Source organism: Mchenga conophoros, linkage group LG23 (assembly GCF_057382185.1).
Source record: "Mchenga conophoros isolate Kocher_MC1m ecotype Shallow Benthic linkage group LG23, M_conophoros_male_GT1.1, whole genome shotgun sequence".
Lineage (NCBI taxonomy): Eukaryota > Metazoa > Chordata > Actinopteri > Cichliformes > Cichlidae > Mchenga > Mchenga conophoros.
The window spans coordinates 22,422,923-22,435,818 of NC_140547.1; the positions used below are offsets into that span (position 1 = coordinate 22,422,923).

The window sequence follows — 12,896 nt, forward strand, 5'->3', positions numbered from 1 at the left end:
ATGTAATAACAAAAAAAATGCCCTCCGGTCAATGTTGGCAACCCATCTAGTTAATATGGCCACACTGTCCACAATGCCCAGCACCCTCATAGAGTCTCATTCTGACAGTCTGGTTAGAAACATGCACATGAGGCACAAACACTGCTGGGTTCATGCTCTTCTACAGCCCTGTTCAGCTCTCGTTGCATAACAGCTCATTTCCTGGTATCTCCTCCACACATGAGGGTTTGCTGGAACATGGGCATCCTTCCTGTGATGTTGAGCATGGTTGTGCCATCCTGTTGGAGCTGGACTATCTGTGCAACCCATTCAGGTCACACAGGTACTATCTCAAGCTACAAGCAGAAAAAAGCAAACTAAAGAAAAATAGTTAGGAGGAATATAGAGAGAGCCACCAACTTCAAAGCTGTTCCTCTTTTTTTTTTGATTGTCTGATTGTTGTCAACGCTGTCCCTTTGATTTGCACCAAAGTTGTTGAAATAGACTCAAAATCCATGAAGTTTAACTGACTTTCAGTTAAACTGTGATAATTTGCACAAAATTTAAATCCAAAATATGTCACAACTGAACAAAGTAGCACAAGAAAGTACAAACACATTAAAACCGTGCTTCAGTAAACAGACTTGGTTATTTTAAGATCAGCAGGACTCTAGTCTAATGTCACCAGGCTGGCAGGATGAGTTTATGTGCGAAAACAACAACACATGTAGAATTTATAATTAGTGTAAAAGTCTACAGGTACTCTTGTGTGTCTGTGTGCACATACTTAGTAACTCTCACCACACTCTAAATGGATTATAAAAGACTAAAGTCTGCTACCTGTTCACAAGTAAAAACGTGCCTTTTCAGCCTATAAGATTATTTTAAAGACTGGGTCAGTGTTTGCAAGACTACAACTGAATTCCTTTTGAGATGATATCCCATAAAGCTCCTGGTGGAAATTTACCAGCAGTAAACAGGAGCTTTAAGCCACAGCTTTAGACCCCTCTCTGATTTATGTAGAACAAAGTGCTGATGGATGTTTAAAGTAGGTCTTTATTGGTATTTTAACTACTTTGCTCCACAGGTAGATCGATCGGTGGAAATGGTGTCACAGCAGAACGCTGATCCCTGCTTTAGCAAAGCTGTCCTAGTTTAATGGCGACATCTGACGTTTGTCTGCGACACTGGTGCAAGGCAGACATGAATAATCTTTTGTTCCAGTGAAAAACGGGTCAAACCCGGTTCTCCAGTCGGTGCTGAGAGCTGCTGCGTTTCGGCACAAATTCGAGGCGCTTGTAAACTCCCTGTCATTGCACTACAGAGGAAAATATTTTACTTTTCTAAGTTTGTTAAACTTAAAAAAACAAAAACAAAACAGTCCTGCAATCAACTCATAAAAGAAACAACTATAAAATGTTATTCCTTTAGGTTTTAAATTAAATATTAAATAGGCTAAATACTTCGTTATTTTACTTCAGAGAAAAAATGTATAAGACATATTTGTATAATCAGTTAGGTTTACTTTATTTAAATGAAAGAAGATTCTTAAAACACTGTTGCTAAAGCATCTCATAACTGTTCTGTTTAACTAAAAGAAGCCTAAAATGATAAATGCTACAAATAAACACATTATATAAACAAATCTTTATTCAAGGAAAAGAAAAAAAACAAAAAGTAGCTAAAATCATATAAAAATGTAAAATAAAGCAGGATAAAATCAATGGGATCATAAATAAGCAGAAAAAATAAAACAGAATTACGCTTTTATTAGTGTAAAGAAAGACGAGGGGAAGCTGCTGCTCGTTCTTAAATGTCTTCGTGTTTATTATCCTGCAGCTCGAGTACAAAAAGTGTCTTTTCTCTCTCTCATCTACATGATTCACAAACAGACAAAACACTGAAGGACCTGACTGAACGTGTCGTTTTACAGCAAGCTGTCAGGCGTCTGGGATAAATGCAGCTGAACATCAAGCTATGAAAGCACGGCGGTGGCGCGAGGGGAGTAAATACATTACGATGAAGGCGTTTCATGCACCTGAAGGCTGGAAACTGAAGCCATACAGCTGTTTGAGCCACTGCAGCTGCTGCTCAGAGCTCACTGGTCTAAGGGAGCTGACAGAAGGCACAGACAGCTGTACGGGTGAAGGCTCTGTGGCACTTGGTGTCCTCCTACTGGTCACAAGAGCACACTGCACTCCTCGTGGATTCATTAATGTGTGTGCGTTTTTCTATGCGGTGGCCACGGCGAACACGCTGACCACACAGTACATGGTGCGGTTTTCCCACCTCACCGTGCAGCTCCCTACAGACACGAAAAACCAATGAGAAAACGTCTATAGTCGCACATCGAGGAGGGGAACAACACCCCAAAATCAACACATACCGTCCATGGCAGTGTCCCAGTAGCAGGAGTTGGCTGTGTGGAGGCCGGCACCTGTTTTCTGCATCACAGCACACGTCACTGTGCACAAACAAAGTCACAAGAATTAGTTTTAAAGCGTCTCTTTATGTTATCTGGTTTCATTATTTTACCCCACGAGGACAAACACATAAAAGATTTTTTAAAAACATCTCTGGATCAGCTGATTTTTTTCCTCTACAGTAACTGTTTTATGTTAAAAACAAAACAAAACAAACAAAACTGTTTCCATGTGGTACAGGGCCCCCTGGTGGGCTGGTATTGCAGAAATTTGTGAAATTGATTTATATAAACGTATTAGTTATATATATATATATATATATATATATATATATATATATATATATATATATATATATATATATAGCAATGAAGTTTGTATCTGAGTGGCAGCTGGATCACACATTGGCCTCAACACTTTAACAGTTTAAAGCCAACAGTCTGAGATTTTTATGTTTTTTGAGTTAAATCTTCAAGTGAATCCATTACCCTCCTCTATTTTTAAAAGAGATTAGAGATTGACATGAGAGTGAAGATTTAAGATTGGCTGGGCCCCCTGGGACTTTCTTGTTTTTGAGTGACAATTCATAGGAGGGCAAACATAAGAGCATGAAAAGGTTAACTCTAACAGTAACAAATACACACCGATGTACTTGTACGGCTTGCCCTGTTTGACGAGCTGCGTGAGGCAGCGCTCCACGATGTTCGCCGTCCACTTGTTCACCTGACTCTGGCTGTAGTCTCCGCCGCCCACGACGTTCTCAATGCACTGACACAAACACAGAGAAACGGCATCACAGCGCTCAGAGTCATGTGTTAGTCAGCCGGTGTTGCTGGCGCCCGAGGAGACTGAGACAAAGAGGCAGTGAGTGCAGCTTGTTTCTGAAGGTTTTTCTGAGGTTTTAAAGATACTTTTTTATTATCTTGAATTTTCCCAGGAGCACAGAAAAACTACGCAAGCTTAGCAATGAAACACAAATCAAAAAGCTTTAAATTATGTGCAAAAATGAATGACGCGTAAAAGTTACATTTAAAAATAGGAGTGTATTTGAGCTGTTTACATGGCTAGATTTAATTATTAATCTTTAGTCAATCAAACTAAACCGTTTACTACACAATCGAAGCATCTCTCCATAACAACCTGCTGTTGAAACTTCTATTTTTATGACTTAATACTTGGGAAAATGTTAAATGTGCTTTTGTTTTACTCCCCAAAGAACAAAATCAGTGTTTGTTTAATAAAGACCTGAAAAACATGACGACACTGTGGCGCAAAATGGGTTAAGACATTAAAGGGATTTATAACGCTGCATATAAAAGTAAACCTTACTTCTTTGACTATGGTGTCAGCTTCTTCTGCATTGAATGAGCCCTAAAATAGAGAAAGCAGATCATCAGGTCATAATAAAGATAACATGACAGGACTTTAGTTAAATAAACATACGTTTATGGAAAAATGCTAAAGTGACCCATAGGATCACTTTAGCAACACTTTTTAGCAACAGATTTAACCTTATTGGAGCACGTAAACGTTTATTTTTAACAACACATTAAGCAGTAAAAGCAACAGCAGATTATTTTGAATATTATAAATTATATTTATTGATTTTAGGACGTTTGCATTAAAAAAAATCGCCGCTATCACTGGGAGTGGCTAGCTAGCTCATTTCTGCTGTCACTGGTGAAAACGGTGAATTCGGATCAGGACTAACCTCGCTTCCGTTATGAAATTCCTCCATTCCTCCTGTCATCTGACACCGGCTAGGGCTACTTTTTTTCTTACTGACAGAAGAAAAAACAAAGCCAGAAAAACCTTTTGTTCACAGATAAAGCGACAGGAGCTCTTAGGGACTTCCGGAGGAGCTGTCAGTGGAGTCAACGACGCACGAAAAGAGCGATCCGAACCCGGAGGGAGTACCGGTGCTTAGCTGACCGCTGACCCCTAATGGAGGCTCAGTGAAATACAGCCTTGAGACAGAAATACAGATTGCCTAAATTAAAAATGTACATGCTTGACAAGGTACAGCAGATTGAATTTGGAAGAATGTGAATGCATTGAAGGAACATTTCTGTCAGAAATGTTTTTTTGTTTTTTTTTATGAGATCACTTTTATTTGTTGAGTATCTGAGGCTGAGACCACGGGACTGTAAAAACATGATTGTTGGGCTTCATTTCTTTACTGAAGAGTCATTTTAAGATTAATTAGTAAATAACAATTAGCTAATACTGTTCATGAGACTAGTCATCTTACTTTGGTAATGTAAATATAATATGGCCAATATTATATGTATTATTATTATTATTATTATTATTATTATTATGATTTATTACAGCAGTAAGCTTGAACTCTGTGTCAAATACTGAGCTTCAGTAAAGATTTGGCTCAATGCTTACACGTATGTGTAAAAGGAAAATTTACGAGCTGTGAAAACTGTTTCTGATAAAATGAAGAGTAGACTGATATATGAAATATTCCTTTAATGGGTGAGAAAATCAGACCATGTCATAACTGCTTTAAGTCATACAGAATAGATATCAGAGCCTTAAACAGGCTGACTTCTGCTAAATGGTTCAAACTGGGCAGAAAGTCTACAAACACATAACATCCTTATAGAATATGATGTAACACTATAGATCAACTTACCTCAGAATATATAAAGCATATAAACAATTACAACAATATGATGCAACAAACACAGCAGTACTACTAATTCAAAATACTCAAAGCTTCAGAACTGAAACAAACATTTATTTTTAGGTCCATTCTGCTGCTGATACATACTTTAGGTTTCTGAATATTACACTTGTTGCTGCCTTTCATAGTGTGTAACTTGAAGGTCCTGAGTACTTTCTCCCACACTGAAAACACTGCAATGATAAAATTATTTGAACATTACCTAATAAGACTGATTCAGGACAGACAATTAGTTATATTAAACTTTTCTAGCAGTCCTTCACAAACAGGGAACAGTCTGTCTATTCTCTCCATCTGTCAGCTGCGGCTGGCTCTTCCTCCTCCTCTTCCTCACACACTGCTGAGTTTGTCCTGGTGGATCATCAGGGGTGCAAAGCCTCACAGATGATGTGCAGCAGTGGGTCCCTCAGTCTGTCCTCACTCTGGACACTTGCAGTTGTCACACATGGAAATCAAATGTGTGATAAGCTGCAGGATTCAAACACAAGTGTAACTTATAAATACATGTTCATACTTTTGTTACACAATCAGAGAGAAAGAAAAAGAGAGAGAGTGCAGGTGACAGTCTCGGGTGTATACACTGCTACAAAACAGCACAAAAGAAGGAGGATTGTGTTATTACGAAACAAGAAGAGTTCCCAGATGACACAGTGGACACAAGTGTGACTCCTGTGATTAAAGCATCTTTCTTTCAGCTTAACGAGTGAACCGTCAGCTCGTTCAAACACACGTCAAAGTCCGTTTGGCTCGACACCACCGAACAGAGGCAGCAATAAAACATAGCTAACATTAACAGTGCAGTGGATCCTGCTTGTGCCGTGATATTCAGGACTGCAAACCGAGCAGCATCACTGACTTTCAGCTTGTTGTGTTTGTGGATATATGACTGACTTTAATTATCCATAAAATCATCACATTCTCTGTAAGATTAAAGTCAACTATTGAACGGCGTATATTTTGAAGTAAAGGCTTTAAAACCAAGTTAGTACAAACATCGATAATGTCACATAACTTTCCCGACATGTGGCCAACAGTAATGTTTTAATGTTCTTCATTATAAAAACATTTGCGCATAAATAAGTGACATAATATTCAGTACTTACTTATGAAAGTTTACTCTTCCGCCGTTTTTTTCGGCGAAATTATCCACACCACCGCCGCGCTATGAAATCTGGGATATGTTGGGCCATAAAGTCTACACCGACCCACCCTTAAAATTCAGGGAAATTAAGGGCGCATTTGAGGGCCGCATTTCGAGCTGCCTTTGAATTGGGACAGCCTTCGTTGTGTCGCTGCACTCTCAGAAATAGAGGTAGGAGAGAAGAACATTTTTGTACCTATAGGTACATTTTTTAAAAATGTTCCCTTAAAAGTATAATACTGATCTTTAAAAGTCCAGAAATGCCCCTTTAAAGGTTCAATTTGAAATAAAGTACAAATCTGTACCATTTTGACCTGTACTGCAGTGACAGTGGCAGAATGTGGTAATGGGTCAGCATGGGAAAATCTGGATGGGCCTGGTTAATTGTAAAATTCATATGAGATGTGAGTGTGCTCATAAAAGCTACATGTTATAATCAAATCTGTTGGTCCTCTCCTCTGTATGTAAATTATCCTATGATGCAAAGAATATCTGTAACCTACCGTTGTGTAAGTTATGTTAAATTATATTAAAAAAAAAAAAACACACACACACACAATGACATGCAGGCACAACCAAATGATGTTAAAAAAAATTGGTCCATTTCCATTTTATTAAGTTCCAGTTATAATTTTTAATGTTTTAAATCTTTCAAAAACGTGAAATCATTTTACTGTTATGTTTGGCCATTTACTTTTTTACTTTCACTACATCCTAGAATTGTTCATTAATTGTGAGGTTTTTATGGAATTTGCAACATCAAGTTAAACCGAGGTTCTTTGGAAGTTAAAATGTCAAGCAGATTTTTATGTTACGGTGACTACATTTTGTAAGTTACAAATATAGTTCGCCAAGACAGCATAACGGTTTCTAAACAACTGCGCATTAATACCACAATGTTGTATTTTCATGTGTCAAGTGTGTGACGTAATCGGCCTTAAAATGCGGCCTATAAGGCTGCAGACCATGAATTGGGATACAGCCCAAATCCGGTCATTGGTACTTCCTGGCTTGTGTAGTTACTAGGTAACAAAAGCTCAACACTGCCCCTAGCGTCCTGGAGCACGTTGTGTTTTGGGGTTTGCAAGTGTTTGGGAGTTTGCAAGTGTTTGGGAGTTTGCAAGTGTTTGGGAGTTTGCAAGTGTTTGGGAGTTTGCAAGTGTTTGGGAGTTTGTACGCGCTTCGTCTCTAGGGGCCACCGTATACTTCGAATAGAGACACCCTTTGTCGCGTCACTGTGACGTAATCGGTCTACAAATGTGTACTACGAAGCGTGCGGTCGCTGAATTGGGACACAGCTAACATGTCTTGAAGTTCTCCAGAAGCTTGGTAATGAACTAATCATTTGATTCAGGTGTGTTGACCAAGGGTGAGAACCTGCAGGACACCAGCCCTTGAGGCCTGGAGTTCGACACCCCTGCATAGAGTAAGCAGTGCTAAAATATAAAATCTCGATCCATCCTTTTCAATGTTGCGAGCCTATCCCAGCTGTCTTAGGGTGAGAGGCAGGGTACACCGTGGACAGGTTACCTATCCGTCACAGGGTTAGGATATAGACACAGACAACCATTTGCACTCACATTCACACCAATGGGCAATTTTAGAGTTTCCAATTAACCTATCATGACTAAATGCATGTCTTTGGAATGTGGGAGGACCTATACCAGTTATAGCCAGTTATTCTTGTACATAGGAAGAGAAGATAACATGTAATTCTTGTTTCATATGTAAGCATTGACCACACATTTTCAGCCAGTTCTCCAATGTAGAGAACTAGCATCTCCAACGACTACAAGTGAAATGGCGGCTGCCATTACAAATAGCGGTATAGTTAGCTTTCTCTCAATCGGTGAAAACCAGTGTTGGGTAAGTTACTTTAAATTAGTAACTTAGTTACATTACTAGTTACTTCTATCAAAAGTAACTCAGTTACTTCAAGTTACTCGTTACTTTCAGAGTAACTAGTTACTAGGGAAAGTGTTACGTCTCCCCGAGGGCAGGAGGGGATAACACAACAACTCCGGAAACTCAGTACAGGTGTTATGAAAAAAGGTTTAATGGCGGCGCTCTCACAAAATAAACAACCCAGACTCAAACAACAAATGTGGGGGAAAAAGGGACAGTTAGGTTGTGCCAAAAAAAAAAAAAAACACCAAAAAGACAAAACCAAAACTTAGCTGAGCTGAGCTACTATCCTAGAAAAGCAACAAACAGGAGAGAAAGACCCTAAACCTCAACTTAAAACAAGCTCAAAATTACATGGGTGGCACCAACCTACTTACCTAGTGTTTCTAACACAAAGACTCTACGTGAGTAAGTGTATGGGGTCCCCAAACTTACCTAGTCCACTTTACTCCCACCACAATCATCAAACAAAAGAAAGACAGCAGGGAAACGTCACACATGTGTCAAACAATTCAAGGAGGGAAGAGAGGTGAATCTCCTTATCAAGGGCTTCACTCCTGGTTTGTCCAATTAGGGCCTCCCTCCTCTAATTAATTGGACGTCCCCAGATTGACATCAGCCTGCAGTCTGCGACCTAAGGGAATGGCAAACAAAAGGGGAGGGAAAGAAAACATGCAGCCTGCAGACACGTAACACCCCCACCCTTACAACACCAAACAAACAGTTTGGATCCTTCAAACACAAACAAAAACCCTAAACAGACTACAGGGCACGGGATAGTGCATTAGCCAGGACATTTTCTGTCCCTTTTTTACGGCAGATTTGAAGGTTGTACTCTTGAATGTTTAAAGACCACCTCATAAGCCGACGATTGTTATTGTACATCCTTGAAAGGAAAACAAGCGGATTGTGGTCTGTAAAGACTTTTATGGGCTCCCTGCTTAATCCAAGATAAACCTCAAAATGCTGCAGAGCCAGCAGAACGGCAAGGGTTTCTTGTTCGATGGTGGAATACCTTCTCTGGGGAAGAGTGAACTTCTTTGAGAAGTAGCACACAGGGTGGCCGAGTCCATCCTGATCTTCCTGTAGAATGACAGCACCTGGACTGAGATCTAGTCACCCCACAAGCAGGAAGAATGTTAGTGTTTTCTTGCTGGCTAACTTTCAAGCCTGGTTCAGGCTTATCCAGCATCTCAGGGACAGGCATCACTTTTCCACCTGCTAAATCATTCCCTAGGATGAAATCAACCCCTTTTATTGGCAGCGAGGGGAGGACAGCGACCTTACCAACTCCACTGAACACAGAAGAAGTGATATGAACATTGTGCAAAGGTGCAGACACAAAAGTCATTCCAATACCCTGGACCACAACACTTGACCAACAGGATGACTCAACAGACAAAGGCAAAATACCCTCTCGAATGATGGACTGTGAACCACCCGTGTCTCGCAGCATTGTTACAGACTGGTCATTACCAGCACCACCCGTCAAAGAAACACATCCCTGTGTGATAAATGGTTTGAAACAAGGGTCTATTTCACTCTGAGATGTTTGGTTTCTGGGAGGCGACATGTTTTTAATCAAACCCACTCCCTTGGGTTGTGGCGGCGTGGTCTTATTTTTTAGTGCAAGGCAATCAGCTATGACATGACCTTTTTTGTGGCAATAGAAGCATTCGCGCACCTCACGAGAGAGAAACGGTTGCTTAGCTCTGGCTTCAGGCTGACCACGATCAGGCTTCGGTGAGCGTGTGATCAACACTTTATCTGAACGAGGGGGTGATGCAAACACATTTCTGTGAGTCAAAGTGAACTCATCAGCCAAAACGGCGGCTTTTGACAGTGAGGCAACCTTTTGCTCATTTAAAAACATTACAAGCTTCTCTGGTAATAGATTCTTAAAATCTTCCAACAGGACTAGCTGACGAAGCGCTTCAAACTCTTTCTTCACTTCACTTGCTGTGCACCACTTATCGAAAAGAACGGCTTTCTCACGCGCGAACTCTACGTATGTGTGACCATCAGACTTCTTGTGATTCCTGAACTTTTGCCGGTAGGCCTCAGGCACAAGCTCATAAGCACGAAGGATGGACTCCTTCAGTACATCATATTTCATGCTGTTTTCGATAGAGAGTTGATACAACCTCCTGTGCTTTGCCCATTAGCTTGCATTGCAGCAGCACAGCCCACATTTCTTTTGGCCATTCTAATGCCGTTGCAATCCTTTCAAAAGCATTAAAGTAGGAATCGACTTCAGTCTCTCTAAATGTTGGCACCAAAGCAATATTTTTGCGCACATCAAACCTATAGGTGCTGCCAGATGAAGGCAAGGGTTCTGAAGTAACCGGTGAGCTGGGAGAAGACAGGCTTTGTGTAAGTCTCATAGCTTCCACCTCTAGCTGTTTCAACTTTACCTCCTTCTCAGCTTCAATTTCCAGCTGACGTATCCGAAGTTTGAAGTCAAGGTCGGCCTTACGTGTTTGCTCCCTTTCCAGCCGAAGGCGAGCTAGACGCACCTTAAGTCTAGCATGTCCATTTGACCCACTGAAGTCCGGGGACAGAGGATCAAAGCGAGGTAGAGTGGGAGGAACCGTAGGCGCCACCTGGACTTTGGGGGGAGTAGCTATTGCACCATCCTCCGCCTTCAGAGGTGCGACACCTTGCTCGACAGAGAGAACGTTACTATCACACACATCAGAACCGGTCAAGATCTTCAACTCAACCAGACGTTGTAAGATAATGCCCTTGATTTCCTTCTTCGCACTATTTTTCTTTACTGGAATATCAAAGTGTGCCGCAATACTCAATAAGTCATCTTTGCGACATAACTCAAACTTCTCAGGACTCGGAGCACGAATAAAATCTTCTAAGTCGAAAGCCATACTTAATTACAAGGCAGTAACACTGTACCAAGCACCAGCGTTGTCCACAGCTCTGGGAAATATATCCCGGACGAGCCCCCACTTGTGTTACGTCTCCCCGAGGGCAGGAGGGGATAACACAACAACTCCGGAAACTCAGTACAGGTGTTATGAAAAAAGGTTTAATGGCGGCGCTTTCACAAAATAAACAACCCAGACTCAAACAACAAATGTGGGGGAAAAAGGGACAGTTAGGTTGTGCCAAAAAAAAAAAAAAAACACCAAAAAGACAAAACCAAAACTTAGCTGAGCTGAGCTACTATCCTAGAAAAGCAACAAACAGGAGAGAAAGACCCTAAACCTCAACTTAAAACAAGCTCAAAATTACATGGGTGGCACCAACCTACTTACCTAGTGTTTCTAACACAAAGACTCTACGTGAGTAAGTGTATGGGGTCCCCAAACTTACCTAGTCCACTTTACTCCCACCACAATCATCAAACAAAAGAAAGACAGCAGGGAAACGTCACACATGTGTCAAACAATTCAAGGAGGGAAGAGAGCCGCGCCCAGCCACAGGTGAGTCTCCTTATCAAGGGCTTCACTCCTGGTTTGTCCAATTAGGGCCTCCCTCCTCTAATTAATTGGACGTCCCCAGATTGACGTCCCCAGACTGAAGATGAGCTTCATACAGGGCTGGACTGGGACAAAAAAATCGTCCTGTGCCCACCATTATAGCAAAAATCATAAAGCCTTTGAATGAAAATAAACACTGTTGTGACAGTGATGTTCACTGTTCTGATGGTATATATGTATCAATCTATCAATTGTTTGTTGCAAGACTCAGATAATTATTTTTTTTAAAAGTGAGACATTTTAAATGAGAATAAGAAAGTATTTCCTTGTGCCCCCCTTTCCCTTTTAATGCCCTACATGGACCCCTGGCAACACTTTGCTAGACCTGCCCCTGCACAGTTACCAGCTGTCAGCTACTTAGAAAAGGATCCTGGGGTTATTTGTCTCTCAGAAACAGTTCATAACTTCCCTTCAACTCATTCATGTTAACTAAAAGGTAAACCTGTTTCTCTATCACAGCTCTGATGATTCAGTAAGGACATCTCCTGGTTTTATCTTCATGTTTCCCTCTCACCAGATAACCAAACCGATATCATGACCAGCAGGTTTACAGCTGTGGCTCCAGCAAACATCAGCTGATACTAGAAATTAATATTAAATAAATTCTAACAACAGCTGATCAAGCTTAAACGTGCTGCTGTTGTTTACCGCGACATCCGCTGGTTTCCTCTTTCTGGCGCAAAGTGGGCGATAAACAAACAAGAGAGAAAAGCCGATCAGCTGATCATTGATCAGTTTCATGATTGAAGTAGAAACAGGAGAGGGAGGGTGAGAGGATGAGAGAAGAAGAGGCAGCTGTGCAGCGTAAACACAGAATAACTCCAGCTTTGTGTCTTTTTCATTGTAGTTGAAGTCCGGGACAAACTGTGTTCCTTTTCACCTCAATACGAAACCTGTAATATTTTCTCTGAGTACCAGACGATTCTGTTTTTTATGGGACAGTTGGCAACTCTAATAATTAACCTTATGAACAAAATAAAGTTCAACATCAGTAACATAGCACCCACTCAGTTGTATAGAAACTCAGTCATGCTAGCTAGCACGCAGTACGAAAAAGTCAGCATAACGAAAATAAACTCCACCTAAACTTGGTTCATATCTAACCCAGATGGACTGCAGGTTATAACTTCTTACCTGAAGTTCAGTTCACCTGAGGGTCTCTCCTCTTGCCTTCCTTTTCCTTCATCCACCTGCTGGCCTCCACCACTTGCTAATGTTATTGAATCTGTGGAAGCTCCGCGATAGCCACCACACGA

General features: G+C 40.9%; 1 protein-coding gene across 1 annotated transcript; it reads right to left on the bottom strand.

The window, feature by feature from the left end:
- Positions 1–1,782: 1,782 nt before the first annotated feature.
- LOC146547204 (dynein light chain Tctex-type 1-like) lies at positions 1,783–4,299 on the bottom strand. The gene is made up of 5 exons (XM_085265548.1): positions 4,114–4,299; positions 3,732–3,773; positions 3,047–3,170; positions 2,366–2,443; positions 1,783–2,284 (listed from the first exon to the last, which is right to left on the bottom strand). Exons 1-5 carry the CDS (start codon positions 4,150–4,152, stop codon positions 2,211–2,213), a joined length of 357 nt encoding a protein of 118 aa, XP_085121674.1. The 5' UTR covers positions 4,153–4,299; the 3' UTR covers positions 1,783–2,210.
- Positions 4,300–12,896: the final 8,597 nt, after the last annotated feature.